This window comes from Canis lupus, chromosome 17, assembly GCF_048164855.1.
Source record: "Canis lupus baileyi chromosome 17, mCanLup2.hap1, whole genome shotgun sequence".
NCBI lineage: Eukaryota > Metazoa > Chordata > Mammalia > Carnivora > Canidae > Canis > Canis lupus.
The window spans coordinates 12866009-12892460 of NC_132854.1; the positions used below are offsets into that span (position 1 = coordinate 12866009).

The 26452-nt window shown below is 45.8% G+C and overlaps 1 protein-coding gene and 1 long non-coding RNA gene across 8 annotated transcripts in view; one reads left to right on the forward strand and one right to left on the reverse strand.

Moving 5' to 3' along the window:
• FARP1 (FERM, ARH/RhoGEF and pleckstrin domain protein 1) overlaps positions 1–26452 on the reverse strand; it is a 290246-nt gene that overhangs the window by 19979 nt on the left and 243815 nt on the right. For all 7 annotated transcript variants that reach the window (XM_072782564.1, XM_072782568.1, XM_072782567.1 and 4 more), the window contains 3 exons: positions 25951–26040; positions 24767–24900; positions 3625–3706 (listed from right to left, as the gene is read on the reverse strand). In XM_072782564.1, coding sequence (XP_072638665.1) covers positions 3625–3706; positions 24767–24900; positions 25951–26040 — 306 coding nt within the window. The remainder of the gene's footprint in view (positions 1–3624; positions 3707–24766; positions 24901–25950; positions 26041–26452) is intronic.
• LOC140607909 (uncharacterized) lies at positions 875–8396 on the forward strand. The gene is made up of 3 exons (XR_012009824.1): positions 875–1029; positions 3171–5517; positions 6656–8396. It is a non-coding gene; the product is annotated as an uncharacterized lncRNA (long non-coding RNA).

Consider the following 26452-nt stretch of genomic DNA (forward strand, 5'->3'; position numbering starts at 1 on the left):
GCAGAATGTATGAACCCATGCATGCACCCAGCCAAGGCAGGAGTCTTGCAAGAACCTGAGTGCCTGGAGAGGCCAGTTCATGGCCACTGGAGCACAAAGTGGAATGTGAAAGATTGCAGGAAGGACCCAGAAAGATCCAAGGCTAGAACATGAAAGTCTCCATCAGCTTTTGGGTTTGGATTGCAATGTCCCATCCAGGGAGACACAGGAGGGTTTTGAGCCTAGGCAGCCTAGCTGTAATATAAATGGTGACTGGGAGCTAAGCTTGTGGGGAGGTGGGGAGGCAGCAGAAAGCTGGTCGAGTCATCCAGGAGAGAGCAAACTGAGAACCAGAAGGAGGAATGTGATAGGAGGTTAAGGAGAGGGAGGCAGGAGTTGTACACATGAGGAGACAGCCTGTGTGAAGGCGGATCTCTTTTGTGTGATTCTGAAGTGCCTTTGTGCACCTGGGCAGGCAGGTGTTTCCAGGCGAAAGTTCAAAGTGTGAGCTGGTGATCACAATTTGGGTATGCGACTTTCGGATGGGGGTGGCAGCCCCTGGCCTAGCTGCCTCATGGGTCATGGTGACAAGTGGAGGCTCTGGGAACCAACAGTTCTGCTGCAGCTGCTGACACCACCCCTGCTGAGCCCCTGCAAATGCAGGCCAAAGCACAGGGGTTTGGGGGGTGAGGGGCAGGAAGGACACTGCAAGCTACAGATCACTCTAAGCATTTTGGACAAAAGTGCTAATCCAGGCTCCTGTATCTGTAGAACCTTTAGCGGCCCTCCCTTCATACTTCACAAAAATTCTTTAAACCCAACTGTAACCACGACAAGAAAAAGCAACCCAAACAAATTCTAAAAAAGGCTACCAGTGGCTGTCTGAGCCTCCCCACCTATTTTTATTTTGCTTGCACAGAGCTCCATGCTATAAATGCTCATGGCATCCGCACACTAACTCACATGCCAGCACAGCCAATGAAGCCGACTCAACACGAAAATGCCAACTCACCAGACATGGGAGAAAGAACTGCTAGGAGCATAAACCAGGTATGTTTTAGGAGGTCTCAGGTGCGAGGTGGACACAGAGGAGCCTGGATGCCCACGGCATGTCAGCTCTCTGTGGGTGAGCAACAAAGGACAGCTGGCAAACAGAACACCTCTGGGGACTGTCCCCAAGGGGGCAGGGAACAGGCTGGCAGGTCTCCAACTGCTGGCCCTGGAGGCCATGGTGGAGGCCATGGTGGAGTTCAAGCCTCCTTAAAGGGAGTGAGTGCAGGTGGGAGCCCCCCTGGGCAGGGTCGTACAGTGGACCCTTGAACAACGCCGGGGTTAGGGACACTAACTCCCCCACGCAGTTAAAAATCGACATTTAACTTTGCCTTCAAACCTAACATTTAATAATAGGCTGCAGTTGACTAGAAGCCTTCTGGTTAACAGCGAGAGCTGATTAGTGCACAGTGTTATATTTATCATCACAAGGAAGAGAATGTACATTTATAGTACCCTGCTGTATTTACAGAAAAAACTGCGTAGAAGTGTCCCCGCGCCACTCAAACCCGTGTTGTTCGAGGGTCAGCTGCCATCTCAGATGAAGGGAGCCCAGAGAGACAAGGGAAAAAGCCCAACTGGGGCCACAAAACAGGCAGAACTTGGGCAAAGGAGGTTCCTACGAGGGAAAGAACTGGAAAAGTATAACAGTAAGGAAGACATGTTATAAAAGAAAGAATTCTCTTAAAGTGAGGAAGTCAGTCTCAAGAGGCTGCACTCTGTGGGATTCCAACTCAGTGACATTCTGGACAAGGCAGAACTATGGAGACAGGAAGAGATCAGTGGTGAGGGGAGGGGGAAATAGGTAAAGGACGCAGCGTTTTTAGGACAGTGAAACTGTCCTGTGTCGTCCTGTCGTCCTGTCGTGGCAGGTACGGGACATCCTGCACTTGGCAAAGCCCCACAGGATGCACCACTCCAAGAGTGAAGCCTAATGCAAATTACGGATTTAGGGAAGAACAGTGTGCATCAGTAGTAACAAATATACCACAGCCATGCAAGATGTTAGTACTAGGGGTCACTGTGCATGCACATGTGTAGGTGGGCAGGATATGGGACCTCTGTGTGAGCTTTCTGCTCCGTTTTTCTGTAAACTTGAAATTGCTTTAAAGAATATATTGGGATGCCTGGATGGCAGTGGTTGAGTGGTTGAGTGTCTGCCTTTGGCTCAGGGCATGCTCCCGAGGTCCTGGGATCGAGTCCTGCATCGGGCTCCCTGCATGGAGCCTGCTTCTCCCTCTACCTGTGTCTCTGCCTCTCTCTCTGTCTCTCATGAATAAATAAACAAAATCTTTAAAGATAATAATAATAATATATATTAATAAAATAACTATGGAAAGTGCAAAGATGTCTTACTGTTACATCTGAGTTTTATGCATCAGCCTGACTTAGGGCATTAAAAATACCACAGCTGTAGAACATTTTAGAGAATTCCTTGCTTCTATTGCATAGGACTCTGCAATCCCACTAGCCTCCATGGCCTCTCTCTTCTCTTGCCCAGAGAGGAGTGTTGTTTTTTGAACACGGAGAAAAAGTGAGCAATAGCTCAGGGCCTCTTAAATAAGATCTTGATCTTTAAGAGAAATAGGAAATCTCTTGAGTAGCTTTAAAGCCTATCTTTTCTGTGTCCCCCCTCCTAACCCCCCCACTGTCACATTGTCCTACCTCATGAGATAGATCATTCTAAAGGGGGAAAATTAAGCACCAGACAACTTAGCAAAGTTCTTGGAATTAATTCAAACTCCAACAGTAACTTTTATTGTACAAATGTCTTAGACGTTGTAGGTGTTCAGCTAAACCTAGATGGACAGCTGGCTGGCGGGCTGGTTGGTTTAGAAATGGTGGCAGTATGAGCAACCAGCCCTCCTTAGGGGCTGCTCTTAGTTCTCAGTTAAGGTTACTAGAGAGGCTTAGGGGATGTAGGCAGATGGCTTTAAAATGCAAATATAGATGTATTTGTATGCAAAGGGTAAACTGTGTGAATTAAAACATCCTCTGTTAAAGGGATTAATAGCTGAAAGTGAAAATGTGAAAATGCAAATTTCAGATGTAAGAGATGGGGCAGATATCAAAAATGAAGTAGAATATTGGTTCAATATGTATTGACTCTTTGGGTATAATTTCATTCTGTTTCTGTGCAGACCCGGCTCCCTCGTTAGAAATCCTCTTGCCTGCTACCGTGACGTCAAGTCATAGGATTGATGGAATTCCTACATGGCTCAGAATCCAGTATGTTTGTCACACTTACAAGAAGCCAAAAACAACTGACGAAAAGTGAAGCGTTCAGTCAACCAATGTTTTTTCTACATATTTTTAAAAATGAGTTCTGAGTGATTTATTCACAGAAAATACCTGTTGTTTCGATTATAACATAGAGCTTTCAAAGAGAAAGTACTAAGAGTGCTTCCCCTCCCCACACCCCAAGTGACTGCATTTTTCTTTTATGTTTCCAAATAAGATGATCTTGAAAGAGGGATTTACCCTGTTATCTGTAGATCATCAAATCAGCTCCTGTGTGCTTATGGACTGCGGTTACAGACCTTCGGCAGCCCCGCCATTATCCCCCCCTCCCCCGGGCATCCCAGAGCAGCTCACCTTCATACCCTGAATGTTCTTCAGCAGGACATCTCCGATTCTTTGGTAATCTCCTCTGATGTGGGCATTTGAGCGGCCTTCCCTGAGAACAGAGGCAAAGGGGTTGGAAACAAAAGCCTAAGCAGTGGACGCATTACCAGAAACTGTCCCAAGCCCCAGAGAGCACACAACAATGACCTTTATGCCATCCTTTCCAATCCCATTATTCTGTACCTCTCCCTTCTCTGGGTGTCAGAGAATGTTAGTGCTGGAAGGAGACTTGGAAATTACCCCACTCATTCTGCAGACGGAGCAGTCCACTCGTACTTAGACGGAAGAACTATTTTGTCATTTTAATTTGGTCTCATCTTTTTTCCTCCGCCTCCACACTTGGGTGATTTGGGCGTTATTAGAACTCTTAGCCTGAAGCAGACAAAGAGCCGTGTGGAAAGCCCTTGGAAAGAGAAAAATAGGGCTGAGGAGATACAGGAGACCCACGCATGGAGGGGAGATTGGAGGGAGAAGCAGGCAGGATGGGTGTCCCAGGTACACTACACGGAGGGTCCAGCCTCCCCACCACCACCTGCTGGGTGGTAAATGACAAAGATGTGGGCACTTTCAGCATTGTTTTGAGTATACATTTATATTTCTTATGGCTCCGGGCTGTAGCCAATGTTGATAAATCAGGGACTTAAGCAGCAGAGAGGAAAGGAAATATTGATAACAGTAGGTACTTAGCACAGTCCGCTGTGCTGAGCACATTACAAGCACGAACTGATTTACCCCTCGGGGCAGCCTTATGATGCAGGTGCCATCTACACCACCATTAAACAGCTTTAGAAACTGAGGCACAAAAACTGTGTGGCTTGACTAACGTCAGCTATTACGAGATCGTGAGCCTGAACTTGAGTCGAGGGGCTCCAGCCTAACCCCTCCAAGCACAGCGCCAGCATATACCTGTGAATTGATGCACTGATGAGAAAAGAATATTCCAGAGACAAAACACCATTTGCAACAATGAATCTGGCTAGTATCTTCAAACCAACTGTTCAGGAAAAGCTAGAAGCCAACTTAAATGAAAGGGATGTATGAAAAAAGAAAAAAGGTAAAAACCTGGGCATGGGGCCTCACGTCGGAAGTGAGAGGTGCTCCGAATGGAACAAAACCCTGAACCCAAGTCAGGATGTGCCGTGATTCAGCCCCACGGGTGCCTTCGCTCTGTGCCTCCAGCATCCCGAGACTGACCTTCATTCTCAGCTAAAGCAGCGCTGAGCCTGTGGAGCCCTCTCGAACTGTTGACCCCACCTCCAATTCATCACGGTTGTCAGGATGGGCAGAGGAGGGCAGGAGGAATGCATGCACTTAAGGAAGTAAACCAGAAGCTAGAAAAGCCAGGGCAGATAGAAAGAGGGGCTGGCTCGTCGCCCAGCCCCTGGCTTCCTGCAATAGGCAGTCAACAGCGCTTTTCATTCCACTGGTTCTAACTAAGCAGATACTGTGGATGAAATCACGGGAGAAAGAGCACCCAGACCCACTGGGTGGTAGCTAAAGCTTCTCTGGAATAAAGGGAGAGAGAGCATCCATTATGCTCCCAGTCTGAGTTGTCAACGGCTTCTGGATGCTTTCTTTAACCTGCTCCTCCTTCCCTTCCACCCCGACACCGCACTCCTCAATCCTTCTGCTTCCTCTTAGCTGCCAAAACAAACTTTGGCAGATTGCCTTCATTACTACTCACTTCTCTTCCAATTAAGTATGGATTCTATCCCCACCACTCCCAGAAGTGCTTCTGTGAAGGAATCCCATCAACCTCGTTGTTCTGCCCCTGTGCAGCCTCTCGGGGTGCCTGAAGCGTGGGGCGCTCTGCTCTCTAGCCTTGGGACGCCTTTCTCTCCAGGCTCCCAGATTCCCCTCAAGGTGAGTTCTCAGTCCTCATGGCCACCTCCTCCTGCTGCAGCCACTCCTAAGAGGTGTGTGTTCTTTGGGAATGCACGGGTCACCCTGTTCTCTCTCCACTTCCTATTTCTTCCTGTGTAATTCCTCGATTCCCCAGGGTCTTGATTCACGATGTCACATCTGTACCCAAACGATGCTTGTAGCTACCGACCCAGGGATTGTCTTTCTCATACCACTCAGAAGGTTCTCCACCAATGACCCTGCAAGTATCTCAAATTCAAGAGGTTCCAGAGTTAATTATCTTCTTGCCCCAACCCAATCCTCCTCCTATATTAATCCCCTTGTTGATAAAACTGTTCTGCCCCATGCTCGAACCCCAAGATAGGAACCGCAGGTATATCCTCCTTTGTCTCCCATATCCACACCCACTGGATCAAATTCTCCCCAAAATGGGGTCCATGGAGAATTTTAAGCAACGGACTTAAACCCAGGCCCTGCTTTAGAGACTGTCCTCGGTCCAAGGCTAATCACTGCCTAGTAATCTGCTCCATCGACTGCAGGGTTGAGGCATCTCTGGATTTCTAGCATATGGTTATTAATCCAGTCTCTACTGAGAAGTTGGTCATTTGGCCACCCTGTTGATCCTGATGTGTGCCTGATTTTAGCGCATTTACTGATTGTTCTTCTCCTCGTATACTTGGAGCAGAAAGGAGCTCCACCTGAAAAGGAGGCTTTTTGCTTAATAGAACTACTCACCCCCTGCGCCTTTGCCATCACATGACGCTCCTGTAGGAGCTGGAAAGCTCTTCTGCCCTTACCCCACTGCCCCCCAACACCTGAACAAAAAGGAAGACCCAGATACTGAGCTAGAATGTCCTGATTTTGACTAAATGCCATACGTTCATAAAAGGAGGCAAGACACAATTGCAATTTGATTCGTGGGTATGTAGATATTACTTGGAACTTATGTAAGTGATCCCAAACCTCTCAAATGGGCATGCCCTTTGACCACGCAGCTAAGCAAGGTCTTTACTTAGTTTGAAGGACATAATTTTGATATTTTAACAGAGTCCTGTGGATTGGGTGGGCAAGGGAAGAAATGGGGTGGGGGCGTCCTCTGGCTTAATATTAATAACAAGCAATTTCCTCCTTCTCACAGATAACACCCTAGCCCAGGGGAAAATGAAGTGCTGGAAACGGACACTAGGGGAGGGGCGGAGCACCATGTGGAAGCCAAACTTCATTGACTTCACTTCCTTTCTTCTTCTGCCAACTGTTTCTTAAAAGAAAATGTACTCATGTTGAAGCCCCAAAGTCAAGGGGACGTTTTCCTGCACTGGCTTGCTAGCAGAGCCCTGCTTCTCTGTCTTTGGCATCTTGCATTTTAGAAACAGCTCTAGGTTCCTACCATCAGTGCCCTGTGCCGTGGGGGTGGGGAAGTGGGGTTGGGGGTGGGGAGACCGTGATGTGGATAAATTCAAACAGGGCCAATTCTAGGTGGTGTGGGGAAAGCAGGCTGGGGCCCAGGAAGTCAATGCAACCAGGTCAGGCAGCTCTGCCCGCCTTCTGTACCCTCCCCTCTGCAGCGCACATGGCCAGTCCCAGCCCCACACAGTTCCAGAATGGGGAGTCAGTCCATGGGAAGAGGACAAAACCCGAAACTCCTGCTGCTGCCTATAGAAACATTGTTCTGTTTTTCCTTCCTGTACATGTTAATACCCCCAAATCTGCAAGTTCAAAGTCTCTGCTTTATTATGAAGAACTAAAAGGTCATTTTATTATTAAGAACATGAAAAAAGTAATTATAACTCTTCCAGAACATCCTCCGGATGTTAACCTCACAAGAAAAGGGTCCTTGTTTAGAAGACAGGGCCACATATTTGTTGTCTGTGTAATTACCGCGCAGCAACAAAGCTGAAAATTCTTTTGACAATTCCACTCTTGAAACCCATGGACTCAGAAGCCTCCTGGATGCAAAATTCTGACCCATGCACCATGATTAACGTACTCTCTAGAGCAACTACGTGTTAGCTCAGCATAGGGGCCGAACACACGCACACACACACCATGAATCTCCAAGTCTTCCCGACCCTCTGTAAACACTTCATTCACCATTATGTGAGCTGGTCACTAATTTGGCAGCCGGCAGCCCAAGAAGAGGAAGAAAAGGTTATTAGGACCAGTTCCCTGGGGGAGCGCCACTGACCAACAGCAAGGCTGTCTACAAGGGGCAGAGGAGCCCCGGCACCGGAGGGCTTTGACTCTAGCCACCAGGGAATCCACAACACTGGCTGTAGGAGCAGGTGGGCAAGGCCAACGGGAGAAATCACCACTCTGCTTCCCCCTTCACAGCCCCAGCGTCAACCTAAAATCTACGTGGAGCCCTAAAACAGCATACAGCATGTCCACGACCTCACTGGTGATACAGTCCCCCACTTGAGTATTTTCTGAGAAAAGGACATCAGGCCTGGCTTTAGTCAAGTGTCAGAGGAGATTCCTTACCATGAATGAAGGTAGTGACCGATCCACTGGGCTTTTCAAGTAGCCCACTATTAATCCAAGCATGTTCCCTAAGCACTCAGCCCTCCCCTTCTCCTTGCAACACGGGAAGCATCGTCTCAGAAGGACAAAGCTCACTGTAGCTTGGAGCTGGAGTGTGGCCCGGCCACTGGGCTCTGTGTCTGGGTGCTCCCTGACCCCGGGAGATGGACCCAACTTTGTGAGCCTCATTTTTAGGCTGCATTTGCAAATCAAACATCATATCCTTGCTCTTACTAGTCTCTGTGTTTCCATGATTTTAAAAAGGAAAGAGTCTATATTCACATGTATCTGTGCATCTATGTATAAGTAGAAAGATAATGTGTAAATAAGTAAATGAATAAAGATATTCTATTACTGTGTGGCTGAAGGGGGGTTGCTGGGTTAAAAAAAAACAATTTATCCAGAATAGATTATATTTATTCTATAGCGAATACTTAGATGTTTATATATATTTATAGTACATATTTGTATATTATACATAATACGTAGAACATCTAAAAAATATTAGCCATATGTAATCTATGTAGATTTCAATATTCGTTGGTGGATTTCATTGTCCTTTGAGATTCCCTGGAGAGGAAAATCCAATTAATTCGAATTTTAATTCACATCCCCTGTTGTGAGAAAGACATCTGTGTAAGAGGCGTCCTTACTGGGCTTAGGGCTTTCGGGTTTCCCTTTGGTGGCTACAGGTAAGGGATTTACCCTTTGGACCAGCATTGTCCGAAGGCAGACACGCTCTGGCAGTGTCATGCTCATCAGTCACAATACTGGGATGCTTAAAGCTCTGGCTTTTCTTCTGAGGTTTAGCACCAGGTCCCATTTATTAAGAGAAGCAAAAGTTACAACCCCACTCACAGGCAGGCTTTATAACACCCAGAGGAGACCTGACACTGTTACCTGGGTTCAGTCCTATTACTGAACCACATGTGAAAATGCAACAGGACAGAAAAGCTGTTTTAAACTCATCAGTGACCTGGAGAGGGCTCTCTCTCAGTGTCTTCCAGCAGAAACTCACCTGTGGTTCAGACAATTGGAAAAATTGTTTTCACTTTCCTAGGAAAGCAGCCTACTCTCAAAGCACAGTGGGCTATACAGCTAGGAACATGGCAGATAAGCCAGGAAACTAGTTCCCACATATGATGGAGAACATTTCATTTTACTCATGTGTTAAAAGGAAACAGTCACCAACGTCCCTGGAACCCCAGGTGGACAGTGGAGAGCTAGCTGGGACAGAATATAAATGAAATCAGTGTCCTTGTGGTATCTTTCTTGGCTTTGAAACAAACATGTAATTTTTAACTTTGAATACATTTATAAAAATAAGTATACAAGTGATCCTCCTGCATAGTATATGGGTAAACCCCACACATCCTTTTTTTTCATTGTTTATGCTAATTTTTCTTCCACTGTTTCTGCTTCCAAGTGGTTTTCTAGGTAGGCCACATTGCCTTGTCTCCAATGAGTTTTACTGCTGTTTACTTGGAGAGCAATGATTTTTTAAACCCTTTTTCCATGATCTTATTTTTTATTTTTTAGATTTTATTTATTTATTCATGAGAGAGGCAGAAACATAGAGGGAGAAGCAGGCTCCATGCAGGGAGTCCGATGCAGAACTCGATCCCAGGACCCCAGGATCACAACCCGAGCAAAAGGCAGACGCTCAACCACTGAGCCACCCCGATGTCCATGGTCTTATTTTTTAAACCAATGAAAAATCTTTGAATAAATGCTCTTGCATACAAGAAGCAACCCTGATGCCGGTGAAGCAGGGCATGTGTGGCTCACAGAATCTCCCTGAGTTGTGCTTTTTGACAGCTAACCTCAAAGATTCCGAATTCCAGGAATTTAGATGGGAAAGCACATGTCATTCAGTGCTGGGACATTCAGTCATGATGGGAAAGGAAGCCCACATTCTTCTGCCTTCTACTCCAGAGCTCCTTTCGCTCTAAAGCCTCGAGAACCATGCTCTTCAGTACAGTATCCCCATATGGCTATTTAAGTTTTAAGTCTACTTAAAATGAAATTTAAAAATTCATTTCCTCAGTCATACTAGCCCTATATAAATGCTCAATGGCCACATGTAGCTAGCGGCTAGTGTTGAACAACGCAGATATAGCATATTTCCATCACTGCCAGGAGTTCTACTTGACAGCATCCCTCAAGAGAGAACAGGGAGCAGGTTTTCAGCTACCTCTCCTGCCCCCAGATTCACAGGCTCCAGGGAAAACAAGATGTTAACCCGACCATCTTGCAGAGCCTCATTTTCCAGAGGGAGGGGAAGGTGGGCATAATTCTACAGGATTGTTTTGACTGTCAAGTGAGGATATTTAAGGGAAAATGTTTTGAAAGATGTTGCAGAAATGCGAGGTGCTTTCCTGTACAAATGCCGCCAGTCTTAAAGCTATCATTACATTTAGCACCTCTGGAATATGCACAGTGATTTCTGTTCTGAGGAAAGGTCAGATGCCCATTGAGCTCTTGAACTCTCCCCAGGTGCCCCTTTCAAAACCTATCTATCAGGCTGGTCTGGCTGCCTTCTGGACACAGCAGAGTGAAGGAGGAAACCAGAATGAAGAACGGGGATTGTGCTGGTTTTGTTCACTGAACACTGGGAAGGGTGACATATCGTAGGGATGCAGTAAATATTTGTTGAATAAACGAAAGCTGATCCTGGCCAAGTCTGCTGACAGAGGGATTCGCATGCACACAGCTCAAGGCTCTGAGGTGGAGAGATGGCCCCTGCCCTCAAAGCCCTGGGCGTATCGCTGGGAAGGAAAAGGTGTGTCACATCCTTGCCTCATCCATGCATCTGTGTGCCTGTGTGTGTGTGTGGCGGGGGGGGGGGGGGGGGGGGCGGGCAGGAATGGCCTGAGAAGCATGGGCAACACAGGGTAGCAGGCAGTGACTATTTCAGATCACACTCAGGGCTGGGGTTTCCTGGGGACCAGAAGCTGTTTTCATGTTACAAGTGAACAGCAATCAGCCTGCTTCTTTGGAGTTCTTTCCCTCTAAATGTTAGGCTTAAAGCTTCTGGTGCTGAAGGCATAGTGAGAGCCAGACCAGGTGGTTTCAAAAACCAGGTGTGCCCTTAACTAGCTGTGTGACATCTATCAAGTAACTCACCCTCTCTGTGCCTCATTTCCTCACCTGTGGGGTAAGGAAATGACAATATCTACTTGATGACATTTTTGTAAAGATTAAATGACATGATATATGAACAGTGATTAAGAATCTCCAGAACAGGGATCCCTGGGTGGCACAGCGGTTTAGCGCCTGCCTTTGGCCCAGGGCATGATCCTGGAGACCCGGGATCAAATCCCACGTCGGGCTCCCAGTGCATGGAGCCTGCTTCTCCCTCTGCCTATGTCTATGTCTCTGCCTCTCTCTCTCTCTCTCTCTCTCTCTCTCTCTGTGTGACTATCATAAATTAAAAAAAAAAAAAAAAGAATCTCCAGAACACAGGAAACATTCAATTCACATTAACCAAAACTCTCACCAACATTGGCAAGCAACCTGTTTTTTTTTTTTTTTTTTTAATGAAAGGGATAAAATAAAAGTGCTCCTTAACAGTAATATACAGAAAGAGCCTCATCTCAGACTGTAATGGTTTTAACATCTCTGTTGATCTAAACCAAGGCCAAGCAGATACCACAGGACAATGCTCTCTGCTCTCAGGTCCCACAGCTGTGCACCTACCTTGTGCCTGAATCAGCCAGCGGCAAAAAATACCACTGCTCAGGAATTCCCAGACTTCATGGGAAGTAAAGAATACAGACACAAAATAGGGTCCTTAAAAGTTCCTAGTACATCACTTACGTGTTAAAAAGAAAGCAAGCAGGGGCACCTGGGTGGCTCAGTGGTTGCGTGTCTGACTTTGCTTGGTCGTGATCCCGGGTCCTGGGATCAAGTCCTGCATTGGGTTCCCCAGAGGGAGCCTGCTTCTTCCCCCTGCATATGTCTCTGCCTCTCTCTCTGTATCTCTCATGAATAAATAAATAAAATCTTAAAAAAAAAAAAAGCAACCAAGCAAATATAAAAGCTTCCCTAAGACCCAGAGAAGAAAGCCGCAGCTAATAGTTACACCTGTTGAAGAGAATCATGCCCAACAGCCCATGTACTTTGAGAAAAGTAGTGCGTGGAGAGAGGTGTACTTTTCTTCTGCCTCTTGGTCCCTCAGCAAATAGCATGTGTGGTTTGAATCTAAGGCTCTGGCAGAAATTTCACAGGGAGAGAGCAGCAAGGCAAATGGAAAGTTAAGAGGCAGTTAGTTGAGTATGATGTGGAGAGCAGGACTCGGAAACCACGCTGCCTGGGTTCTTTTTTTTTTAAATTTTTATTTATTTATGATAGAGAGAGAGAGAGGCAGAGACACAGGCAGAGGGAGAAGCAGGCCCCATGCACTGGGAGCCTGCCGTGGGATTCGATCCTGGGTCTCCAGGATCGTGCCCTGGGCCAAAGGCAGGTGCTAAACCTCTGCGCCACCCAGGGATCCCCTGCCTGGGTTCAAATCCAGTGTTAACTCTGCAACCTGGCCAGGCTACTCATCCTACCAACCGAGGCTCAGCCCCTCTTTCTGATGCACGGCTGAAACAAGGTGTGTAAGGGCTTGAAAGCATACCTGGCAGGTCTTATTATCACTTCTGTTGTTTCTATTGCAATCCCTCGGGCGCAGAGAGGCTCTGAGGACACATGGCCAGGCTAAATTCTACAGGGGTCACCTCTGATAATATCACTATCCCTGGAGTGGCCATTTCACCATTAAAAAGTCTCTTGGTAGATTAGAAAAAAATTCAAATCCATCATATCAGATTTGAGACCTAAAGGTGATACTTCTGCAGACAAAGCCACCCCGGGCCCAGTGTTGACCAGATGCCACCATGTACTTCCTGCCACGTTTGAGAGGAGGACACACACCACAGGGTGGTGTGCAGAGCAGAAGGGGCTCTTGGGGAGCAGAGCTGACCTCCCAAAGCCAGGAGCAGAAGAAGGGATGCAGGAGTTGGGGACACAGGTGCTGGATGGGGCTCTGCGGGGTTCCTGTGTGGCCAGGGCATGCCAATGCACACTCCTTTTCTCCTCTGAAGAACAAGGAATCCATGGCAAGTGCACTCCCAGCGCCTTTCCTTGTGTTTCAACAACACAGCTGCAAAGTCACAAGCTGAAGATCAGATCAGACCTAAGTTCACGTTGTGCCGCTATTGCTTACGGGCTGTGTGAGAGGGCTCTCACCTCTCTGAGCCCCATTTTTCCCACCATACAACAGGAGTAACACCTACACCCAGGGAAGTGTTTTTCAACAAGGGCAACACGCTTTGTTTGGTAAAGGGCCAGACAGTAAATATCTTAGGCTTTGTGGCCCATACAGTCTGTGTCACTAATATTCAACTGGATAAGCAGCCATAGACAATGCGTAAGAGGATGGGCATGCCTGTGTTCCAATGAAACTTTATTAACAAGAACAGGTGGCAAACCAGATCCGGCCATAGGTCATAGTTTGCCAACCTGTTTTTGAAGATCAAAAGGGAGAAGCTGGGTGGTCATTTAAGTTTTTAACAGTAACGACAACTTTGAGTGGTACGAGGTTCCTGAAGAGTTTTGCACATAGTAAATTCTCATTAATGGTAGTTTATTGTTAATAGTAATGCCATGAACATTGCATGTGAGTAAGACTTTATAAAAGCACTGTCCTTCCTCATTTGCCAGGCCCCCTCTGCTTTATCAAAGATTAATCCTTACCCTGGACAAAACCAAGACACTTCATGCATGTTTTGAAGGTATTTTGAGCAACTCTTGTGTCCCCAGGCCCTGTGTTTGTTGTAGTAACAAGTACTATTTCTTATTCATTTTTTAGCCCAATGTTGTCCAACAGATCTTTTTCTGTGATGATTTTTTTTTTTAAGATTTAGGGAGAGAGAGCACAAGTGCATGAGAGCAAGCGGAGGGGCAGAGGGAAAGAGAATCTCAAGCAGACTCCACGCTGAGCATGAAGCTTGACACAGGGCTCAAGCCCATGACCCTGAGATCATGACCTGAGACAAAATCAAGAGTTAGACACTTAACCGACTGAGCCACCAGGTGCCCCTAAAATGTGTTTTACAGATTTTATTTATTTGAGAGAAAGAGCATGAGCAGGGGGAGGGGTGGAGGGTGAGGAGGTAGAGAAAGAGAGAGAGGAGAATCTCTCAAACTGACTTTGCTAAGCATGGGGCTCGAGCCCACAACCCTGAGATCATGAACCGAGCTGAAACCAAGAATCGGATGTTCAACGGACTGAGCCATCCAGACGCCCTTAAAATGTGTTTTATATCTTCTATCCAATACAGCAGCCACTAGCCACATGTGGCTAATGAACCCTTGAAATGTGGCTAGTGTTACTGAGAAAACAAATTTTTTAAAACTTTTTCTTTTTTAAGATTTTATTTATTTATTCATGAGAGACAGAGAGAGAGAGAGGCAGGCTCCATGCAGGGAGCCCGACGTGGGGCTTGACCTCAGGTCTCCAAGATCACACCCTGGGCCAGGCAGGTGCTCAACCACTGAGTAACCCAGGCGTCCTGAGAAAACGAATTTTTAGTTGAATGTAGATTTTAAATTTAAATTGCTACAAGTGGCTAGTAGCTGCCATGAGGAACAGTGTGACTTTATAGGTTTCTTTTTCTTAACATTGTTTTCCATTTGTAAACTGTCTCAAGTCTTGGAGGAAGATGAGGCACGAAAGAATTTGAAACCACAATAATAATGAGCCTTACCAAGTTGTGAAGCAATTTAAAGGCAAAAAATCATTCATTTGACCACACCAACCTCATTCCTGAGTTCCAGTCTAGACTAAATGGCACAGGACTGACTAACCAGGTGCCAAGCATGTGCATAAAGAACAGAGATGCCAGGTGGAGAGTGGTCAGTGATACAAGAAGGCTGGTAACAGTCCTGGAAGTTCAGAGATGGAGGACGGGGAGGATTAAGGCCTCTGAACTGTGCTGTTTTTTTTTTTTTTTTTTTTTTTTTTTTTAATTTTTTTTTTTTTTTTTTTTTTATGATAGTCACACACAGAGAGAGAGAGAGGCAGAGACATAGGCAGAGGGAGGAGCAGGCTCCATGCACCGGGAGCCCGACGTGGGATTCGATCCTGGGTCTCCAGGATCGCGCCCTGGGCCAAAGGCAGGCGCTAAACCGCTGCGCCACCCAGGGTTCCCTGTGCTGTTTCATAGATAGAAAAATCAGTGTGGTTAACAGGCTTTGCTGGAATAAAGACTGTCTCAGAATTTCTGACACACAGGGTTGTAACCTAGACTGGCTGCTCACCACCAGATTCATCACTGTGGAACCCTGGGAGTATTTAAAGCCCGTGAGGCTGCGGGATACAGCACACAAGAATGTTCCACAAGAAAAGGCACCGCAGATAATTTTACTCTAAAAGGAGGAAAACAGTTTTTGTTGTCCTATGGTAAGAAAGGAGACCTCCACCAGATGGGACCTTGTCTGGGAAAGGTTAGGCAATTGTGAACAAAGTTTGTGGGACAGTAATTATTATTCAGTTAAATAATTATAAGTGTCACCTGCAGTCAATTTTACAAATATTTTGATGTTGGCAAACAATATAGAAATTAAACGCTTTCCTTATGCCCATGTGGGGAGCAGCCTACAGAGGTCTACTCTAGGAGGACCAAAGCGTAGGCATCATGTAAGTTGCATGGGCAACGCCAGCCTGGGCTTTCTGTGGGCAGCGACCAGCAGCCCCTGGCGGCCTTTCAACAGTATGGGGCTGAGAGGCCAATCAGTCCTTGATGGTGCATGGCTGAGGCTGGAGGGGCCAACTCTTACAGGGGAGAGGAGGAGGGTAGATGGTGTGTGTGTGTACATGTACACACATGTATGGAATGTGGCACGTGCTCAGGCTCGGTTCAAACACCTGCATCTACTGCCAGAGCAGAGGATGCTGGGAGAAGCTGCTCCTGCTCCAGGGAGAGCTACTTTCTGAAGAGTAGAGGAAGGCCTCATCATGCCAGGGCAGGGAGCCCTCAGGAGTCCATGAAAAGGACAGTGTTCCTACCTGCCCTGCTTACAGCAAACTCAGGTGTGCAGTGAGCTCAGGAACACAGGCCGTCCAACCTTTGGGCTCCTTTCTAGCATTTCCCCAACATGGTCCCAAATCCAAATACAGGCCGGAGAAGTAATGAGTTTTAACATTGTGGGTCCCACCTCAGGAGAAAGGTATGGCATCTGGCTATACCTCCTTCTGTGACACTTAAGAAAGGTAAAAAGTCTGTTTTCACTTTCCATGGGTTGAGGAGAAAGCCCTGCTGACCTCCCAGAGCAGTGGGGCAGTTCAGGGGAGATGAAGGAGCCTCCAAGAATGAGGAACACCGTCAAAAGGGATATGTGTGCACTGTGTGGTCCGCATCCATGTGGAAAGGTAGACTATACCCCACTCTGCATCTGTAAGCAAGTGCTCAGCATACGGCTCAAGTACGATTTTGGCTTAAAGGCATATGCTTGGTTCAGCTTAACCCACCAGAGCCCCGGCTGCGAATGCTCAGGGGCAGGGGTGTGGAGGGGTGGTCAGATGGAGGGCAATCCAACCAGCACCCACACCTGCCTCCTCTGGCTCACCTGCTGCTGCCTGAGGTTCAAACGGGGGAGTCCTGGGATGCACCAGGGAAGCCCACAGAGTGACCACACGGGCAGAGTCCCTCGTGTGCAAGACACCGTTTTGAAGTCGTTTGTCTATTATGCACTGGACAACTTAGGATTTTTTTTTCTATTTTAAAAAAATGGTGGTAAAACGTAGATACAGTTGATCATCTTTGCCATCTTCTAAGTGTACAATTAGTTCAGTGGCATTAAGTACATTCGCACTGTTATGTAACCGCCATCCATTCCCACATCTCATCTTCCCCAACAGAAACTCTGTCTCTAAGGTTAGACACTAGCGCTCTATTGCCCTAACCCCGGATTCTGGCAACCACCATTTTATTTTCTGTCTCTATAAATCTGATTACTCTAGGGATCGCCCAAGTGGAATCATACAGTATAGGTCTCCTGGCTTTTTTTTTTTTTTCTAAAGATTTTATTTATTCAGGAGAGACACACAGAGAGAGGCAGAGACAGAGTTCAGAGAAGCAGGTTCCTTGAGGGGAGCCTGATGCAGGACTCGATCCCAGGACCCCGGGGATCATGCCCTGAGTCAAAGGCAGATGCTGAACCACTAAGCACCCAGGCGGCCCTGTATCCTGGCTTTTATTTCACTTAGCCGGTCTTTATACAGTTCACCTGTGCTATAACAGGTGTCACAATGTCCTTCCTTTTTTTTTTTTCATTGTTTATTATAATTATTTATTTATTTATGGGGTTTTTTTGGTATGTTTTTTTATTGGAGTTCGATTAGCCAACATATAGCATAACACCCAGTGCTCATCCTGTCAAGTGCCCCCCTCAGTGCCCATCACCTAGTCACCAGATACCCCTGCCCACCTCCCCTTCCACTATCCTTTGTTCATTTCCCAGAGTTAGGAATCTCTCATGTTCTGTCTCCCTCTCTGGTATTTCCCACTCATTTTCTCTCCTTTCCCCTATAATCCCTTTCACTATTTTTTATATTCCCCAAATGAATGGGACCATATAATGTTCGTCCTCCGATTGACTTACTTCACTCAGCATAATACCCTCCAGTTCCATCCACGTTGAAGCAAATGGTGGGTATTTGTCATTTCTAATGGCTGAGTGATATTCCACTGTATACATAGACCACAGCTTCTTTATCCATTCATCTTTTGATGGACATCATACCTCCTTCCACAGTTTGGCTATTGTGGACATTGCTGCTATAAACACTGGGGTGCAGGTGTCTCGGTCTTTCAACACAACTGTATCTTAGGGATAAATACCCAGTAGAGCAATTACTGGGTCATAGGGTAGCTCTATTTTGAACTCTTTGAGGAACCTCCACACAGTTTTCCAGAGTGGCTGCACCAGTTCACATTCCCACCAACAGTGCAAGAGGGTTCCCTTTTCTCCGCATCCTCTCCAACATTGGTTGTTTCCTGTCTTGTTAATTTTCCCCATTCTCACTGGTGTGAGGTGGTATCTCATTGTGGTTTTGATTTGTATTTCCCTGATGGCAAGTGACGCGGAGCATTTTCTCATGTGCTTGTTGGCCATGTCTTCTTTGGTGAAATTTCTGTTCATGTCTTCTGCCCATTTCATGATTGGGTTGTTTGTTTCTTTGCTGTTGAGGGTTTTTTTTTTTTTAAGATTTTTAAAATTTATTTATTCATGAGAGACAGAGACAGAGAGAGAGAGGCAGAGATACAGGCAGAGGGAGAAGCAGGCTCCACGCAGGGAGCCCAATGTGGGTCTCCGGGATCACGCCCCAGGCCGAAGGTGGCGCCAAACCACCAAAATCACCCGGGCTGCCCTGCTGTTGAGTTTAAAAAGTTCTTTATATGTCCTTCCTTTTTAAGGATAATAACCCGCTGTATGCTGTACCCCGTTTTGTTTATTCATTCATGTGTCAGTGGGCATTGGGCTGTTTCCAAACCTTTTTGACTATTGAGGATAATGATGCTGCGAACATGGGCATAGACGTATCTGTCTGGGTCCTTTCAATTCTCTTGAATACATGCCTAGGCATGGAACTTTTGAGTCATGTATTAATTCTATATTTAATTTTTTTAGGAATTCTGATGATTTTCTTTTATTTTATTTTTTTTAAGATTTTATTTATTTATTCATGATAGTCATACAGAGAGAGAGAGAGAGGCAGAGACACAGGCAGAGAGGGAGAAGCAGAAGCAGGCTCCATGCACCAGGAGCCCGACGTGGGATTCGATCCCAGGCCTCCAGGATCGCGCCCCAGGCCAAAGGCAGGCACCAAACCGCTGCGCGCCACCCAGGGATCCCTGATGATTTTTTTTTTAATGATGCCCAGCTTCAAAGGGCTGGTAGGATAATATTTTATTCATTTTTGTTTTATAATTGTTCACCGTGAAGCTACTATGAAGATGTTCTTCTTTGGTGGTGGTGGGGGCTGCTGCTACAAACCATTCTGATCCTCAGGCAGTCACCCCCACTCCATTTCTGCCATTGGACAGTCCTGGTGAGACAATACTGCTCCATGTGTGACATTTCTGATCACGATCTGCAGGAGTGTCCCACCCTTCACAGACAGGCTTGCTTTCTGCTCTGGATGAACACCTTCCTTGTCTCTCCACTCCATTGGGTCCAAGCCTGCTCCTGCCCCCGACCCCTGTCTCATCCTGTTCTGTGTGTGCCCAGCCATTCTCCAGACATGCTTTCCTCTGGGACCCTCCACTCCTGTGTACACATTTCCCCCCCAAATCTCTGGTGGCTTCTTCATTTTCCTTTGCTGGTTCTTACTCTGCCATAAGATACATGTTTATGGAAAGTTGCCAAACAGGTGTATTCAGTACGATTCTGTCCCTGGCTCTCCTCCCATCTCACCATTATTCCTTACAGGAGGGGATTCTTCTTGTGGATAGTTTCCAGACTCACACCACTCCACCTGGTTTCTCTCCCAAGCCAGAGACCTGTGTTTCCAATCATCAGAAGGACTCCATTTTTGACTCCTCAAAACTGATGTGCCCCAAAGCAAACTCATTTTCTTTCCATCATACTTGCTTCTTCCTGTCTTCTTTCAATTTCTTAAATTCATGAGCATCCTCCCAGGTAACCAGGATCAAAGCTCATGGGGCCTTCCCTTCTCCTTGGTCTCATGAACCCTACTTGTCTGCTCAATGACCTCCAGTCTCTACCTCTCCTAGCCAGACTTCTGCACCTCTTCCCAAATGAATCCTGCAAGTTTCTTCTAATAAATGCAGCTGAACCTTCTTGAGAATGGTGTGCACCCAGAGCCTATCCCAAGGGCCTCTCTATAGGATTCTATCCCCTGCCCCAGCTCCCAGCAATAAAAGAGTCTGTGCGGAGCAGAGTCCACTAAGGCACACTGTGTCAGAGCAGGTCTTCATCCGTCTCTGGGGAGTGAGTTGGCTAGTGTGTATTCTATGCCTGCCAGGCATTTCAGGGCTGGAATTTCAGACCCTGCTCTGAAAGCCAAAGGTTGTAAGTGGCTTTCTCTGAATGCATTTGAACAGCTGCGTAAAACATCTTGGCTCTCAAAAAGAAAAGCATTCTTCATGTTTTCACAAGTCACCAAATCTGTTTTCTCCTTGTTTTTGAGGAAATAAGGTAGCCTGAGCTTTGGCCAGGATCAGTTGGTCCATCCTCCTCTTGGGCGGGTTTCCTGAGGAAAATGCAGCATTTGGATATAGACAGGTGTGTTTACTGATCAGGGCTTCAGCCTCATGGTTCAGGAATATGTCCTGGTAATCTTTCTGCCCTAAGACTTCCCATTGCTGATGGAAGTATAGGACAACTGAATGTAGAATTGCAAAGGAGAAGCATAGTGGCTGTTACTTCAGTACCAAATTTGGGGGGGATTTTAGGTGCATGGTAGACTTTAGATTTTTTTTCCATTAACAACAGTCATTTAAAATAGTATCACTGGGGGCTATTGGTTGCACCTCTTCCCAACTGGGTGGGTCAGTTGGTTAAGCATCTGCCTTCAGCTCAGGTCATGATCTCAGGATCCTTGGATCGAGCCCCACATCGGGCTCCCTGCTCAGCGGGAAGTCTGCTTTTCCCTCCCCACCTCCAATTGTGCGGTGTCAAAATCTTAAAAACAAACAAACAAACAAACAAAACACAAAAAAACAAAACAAAAAAAACGTTCACTGAATAAAGTCTGGAGTTTAGTTGATGGTCACTTAGCCATGTGAGTTTCTTATTTCAGACAGATGTGCGTGGTACAGAAGCAGCTGACGTTGAAGGAAGGGCAGGCATGAAGAGTAATGCAGAAACTCTCCTGTCATGGCAACTTTTCTCTAAATCTAAAATTGCTTCAAAATAAAGTTAATATAAAAAATGATCAGTTCCCCATCCTTCCTTTCTGTGGATGGGGCAGGACAGTAAGCCTTTCACAAACACTGTCTCATTTAGTCCAGGCAACAGCCTTATGAGCTGGAGACCACACTGTACACGTGACAGATGAGGCATGAAGCTCTGCAAGGGCCCCGGGCAGCTAGACAGAGACACCAGGTGGTGGTGCAGCTGCAAGTGTGGACACAGCCAGGACACAGCCATCCCAATCTGCACCAGCTAGTCCAGGTACCCCTATCACAGACTGAATACACACATATATTCAGACACATATACACCTACTTCTATGTGGCCTATAGTTCAGGAACTCGGTGTGAACTCCTTCCTTAATACACCTCCCTGTGTTCCCTTCTTCTCCTTAAATATATTCACTCATGGGCTGCCTCTGCCATGCAGGTATCAATGGCCCAGATGTCCTTTGAGACAGAACTGGCTAGGGATGCCTCGGGCCCACATTGGATATGGTCCACTCATCCGCAAGAGGACCTGGCCTCCTCCCTCTGAGGCTGCAAGCCTCCAGAGGGGCAAAGCCTAACACTCGAACACTAGGCTCACTCACTCATTCGCCCACCTGTGCATGCATTTATTCACAGCTTGTAGAAGAAACAAGAGTTACAACCAAAATGCAAATCAAAGAACACAGAATCCTAGGTTTGTCAAGAGAATTAGGTATCAGTGGCTCCAGAAAAGGTCTTCATCATAGTCATCTCAAGAAGCACTTTAGAAATGCACATTTCTGGGGATGCCTGGGTGGCTAGCGGTTGGGCAACTACCTTTGGCTCAGGTCGTGATCCTGGGACCTGGGATGGAGTCCTGCATCGGGCTCCTGCGAAGAGCCTGCTTCTCCCTCTGCCTATTGTCTCTGCCTCTCTGTCTCTCATGAATAAGTAAATAAATCTTAAAAAAAAAAAAAGAAAAGAAATGCACATTCCTGAGGCTCACCCCAATGTTCTGATTCAGGAGGGCTGGATGGGGGCTGGAGATGTGTATTTTTTCAAAACTCCCCCTCCCCCATTCCAAGTGACCTTGATACACTGCCAGGTTTGGGGTTTTGCCCAATAGATAAAAACCTTCTAAAAATAGTCAACCTCTGCTCAAGAAACTCCAAGGTGGAGAAGCTCATTACCTCATAAGGCAGTCTCTCATTGCTGTTAGTGTTAGGAAATCCTTCTCTATATTTAGACACGACGTGCCCATTTGGAAATTTATGGTTTAAATTTTGTGCTCTGGTATAACGAAAATGACACTCACTCCCCTTTGTACATGACCAGCCTAAAGAGGGCCAACATATATTCTAAAATTTCTCTTCGAGGACAAAAGCCCATAGTTTCAACATATATTTTTTTTTAAATCAAGTACATTTTCTTATTATCGTATTTCAAATGTGAAACTCAGAATTGGACCTAATGTTCTGACGGAGCCCTAAGCCTTGAAGGTTTCATTTTTCATGCTCTGGCCTCTTTCATGTCTAGGACAGTCACGACAAGCGTTCTTGACCTTGGCTACACATTGGCATCAGTGGGAAGCTTTATGAATTCCTGGTGCCTACATCCTCCCTCTCAGAGATTCCAGTATTCTAGGGGTTCTGGTCAGTTATCAAGATTTTTTAAAGGTTCCAGGTGATTGGAATGAGCAGCCAATGTTGAGAGCTACGGATACAGGCACTGAGACCTCTCCATGTCATACTATTGCCTCGTACTTACACTCACTCAGCCTTTTTGCCTTGAATCCCTGCCAAGGCAAGTCTTCCTCATCATGCACTTGAGGAAATGATTAGCTGAACTTACGGCAGACTTTTACATTTATTCCTAATAAATGTCATCAATCTGGTTTGGGTCCATTGTTGCAAGGACACGCTGTGTCCTCGAGCTGCATACCAACTATCCACTCTCTCTCTCTAGCTTTGAGTTCTTTTGCATGCTTCTGGTATCGTCATGTAAAACATGAATAAAATTATAGATCTCTGAAAGAAACTCTACTAGAAATCCTTTGGGAAATAAATGATAGCAGCTGCTTTTTAGGCAATTGGATATTCCTTCACAGTTAAGGGCCAGATGCTAAAGATTTATGGTCACAGATAAATCCAAGAGCATGGCATTTAATCCTAAGTTCTCTGGGGCGGAAGGAGCTAGCTAAAGCCACCAGGCTGGGCTGCCAGGGTCCTGCTGGGGACATTTCATCTGTGTGACCTCCTCTGCATTATTTAGGTCAACTGCCATTATTTAGGTTCATCAAAGCTGCTAGAGTGACCACAGCTCAAGATGCTCTGAGCCTAATGGGAAGACTTAGAACCATAATAATGCACATCTCACTGGCCACAAAACAAACTGTGAACCAATTTCTCCCGAGTTGTAAGTTCTCTGACTCCACTATGAAAGCATCATCAAGCTTCGTAGGAATGAGGAGGCAACATAACATGTCAGAACACAACCATAAGCTTCTCAGTAAGCTCTGGGAGGTCAAATAAGAAGTTAGATTTGGTAAAATATTTTTTCTTTCTTTTTTTTTCATCTTGAAAAGAGGCATTTCTCTTACATTCACAGCACCACCCTAGAATAAGAGTCTGAAATGGGGTTTCCAATCTTTTCCCATCTCAGTCCTGGCTGCACTCCTCAACCTGGGGAGAAGCCTCTCACTTCTTTCCATGTGAATGATCCTCAAGCACACACCAAGCTGGACACCTGAGCTCGTTACTTCACAACACGGAAGGGCAGCCCCGCTAACCTGCTTCAACTGACGTGTGAATCCTCTGGTCTGGGATCACGTGGAGTGCGACCACCTCATCCATAGCACCTTCAGGCCCCCTGTCACTAAATGCCCTGAGAACACTTTAAAGCAAATTCTCACTTCCACTGAGGGATACAGTAATATAACAGCTTCCACCTCTGCCAAAAACACAAAAGCCTTTTGCTATTTTCTCCCAGAATTTTCCAAATGCATATTTAGTAGACAGTCAAATCCTCAAATGTCTATGTAGAACGGTCTTAGAAAACAAAAACAAAAACAACCCTAAGAATTTTCTGTAAAGATTCTATTTTATTTTTCTATTTTAGGGAAGGGTACACTGGATTTCGCATCCTGCAGTACACAAAGTGCTTCCCTAGTTTTTGCGCCACCCTCTTCCTCTGATTCGTGTTTATTCAGTATTAAATGGACAGACTTAATGTTCTTCTAAACCCCTCTATTCATGGACATTTGGATCACTTGCAGTCTTTTAATTCTAGTACAGCTATCTCTTGTCATATGTCATTTCACATTATAGATGCATCCTATGACCAATTTCTAGAAGTGGGATTCAAGTTACAAGTGTGTGGTACAAAGGGCCCTATGTTTTTCCAAGAACTTCTTCAACACAGTGTAATATAAGTTTGAGAGCTGCATGAGACACAGATACTTCATCAAGGACTAGAAAACAAGCATCAGTGAACTACAACCAAAACCCCCAAAGGTCCTTCCATATGCCTCTATTCTTTCAATACCTTTGTTGGCTTTCCAGAAGAACCTACCATCTTTATTTTGTGATATTCACTTAATTATGAGAAAACATGTGTTCTGAAGAATTATAAAACAAAGGGAACAAAAATCCAGGATGAGATCTAAATACACACAGAATTGAATGGAAAACCATTTCAAGGTTGGCTTCGCTAAAGTCAGTTTCTTGCCTATATCTTTGGTCATGACAGTTGCTTAGAACGAACAACATAAAAACAACATTATGGGGAGAGAGGAGGGTGTGGGGACAAACCTGATTGTTAAATGTAACTGTACTCACCACAGGGCTAGTCGTTGTTCAGTTTCCTTGAGAAAACTGGTATGGAATTTGTGCAAAGGTTCAAAATTTGGGAAGATGAGACTCTTCAAGGCTTCGGGCATGGCGTCCTCTTTGCTCACTGTGCTCTGAAACCACTGGAATAAAAAGAGGACACACATAGAGTTCAGATGAATGATGGCAATTCTGCAGAAGAAATGCTGCAGCCCAGCATGCTTGGAGAACACGGGAGCATCAGGGGCTCCCAGATCCTACTGTTATTCCTCTCTCCCATTAGATGGGGCGAGAAGCACCCAGCTCATCATGATGGTTTCCCACAACCTGTTACCAGTGGATTGTCAAGGCCAGGAGAAATCTCTGAAATGGGCAGCTACTTCAAATCAAAACTTGCATTCTGGCCAACTCACTGCGTCATTCCTGATGGAGACCACTATAGTATACCCTCTGGTTTGGTCCTTTTGGAGCATCCATTTCTGCTCCTTTGTGAAAATGCTGAGCACCAAGGAAGCTGCACTGGAGAGAGAAAGCCTCTGCCTTCACATTACAGTTACTCATCCTGCTGCAGTGAGACGGGGCTATCTCACAACATTTATCGAGCACCTGGCTTGGGCTGGGGGGTGGGAGGGCAGGTGCCATGCAAGCCCCAGAGTAACAGAAGCCCCGTGATTCCTACTGACCTCCAAAGGCTAGTTCTTTCCCAGAACCCAGGGATCATAAAGATATCTGCAACGCTTTGAATTTGTTTCCAAGACTGAATAGGACTGATTAAAATACTAAAAGGTAGTCTTCTGGTAGGTTTGCTGGCATGGCTTAATTTATTATCAGGGCTAAAACAAGGCTTCTATTCACCTCTGGGGTCTTCCTCAAGCAAAAGTAGCTACATTTGATGACAGGGCAAAACACAAACTGTTCTGCCTTGGTGCAACCCAGAGAGTAAAATGTTTAGCTTTCTCCACTTCAGAAGCGTCCTTCCTTTGCACTTAAGAATCACAACAATAAAAATTTTTACAGAGCATGGGCCAAATTAAATATACTATGACCGTCTAATTTCTATAACTCAGAACCAAATCCTTTTAATTGGAGTCAGAGAACCCAGCATTTAATTAGATCCAGCTTCTCCCTGAAAGCTACATAGGAGTTGAGATAAGTTATGTAATTGAATACTTTAGGGGAAATGCTATACATACCGAAGTAATGACCTCAAGATCCTTCAGATACGTTCTTTCGGTGGTGGATACTTCCTTAGCAATGAAGTATGCCTTGTCAGTTGGGAACCTCTGCAAAATCCACAGAAGAAACAAGACGTAATAATAACCTAATAACCTTTGAGTACATCTCTCTAAGAAAGTCCTGATTAAAGTGATATGTTGCTAAATTACGATGTTTTGTTAACTGGGCTCAAGGCTAAATAAACTCTTACTTGTTCTCCTTTTTGTGTGAGGAACTAAGAGAAGAGAGTGAATTCCCATGATGAGGAAAGAGCCAGGAATGTTCCCTTCCACAGAAATCTTACCCTCAGTCAAAGGCCTCCAATGAGTATGTTGGCCACTGAGGAGGATTATTCATACAAAATTGGGCATCTGAAAATCTAACCAACTAGTAAAATATCAGAGCAATGCAATTTTCCAGGAAATAGAAGAAACAGAAATCACAGCGGCCTTTGTCCCGGGAGCTGGGGGCCGGTGGGGT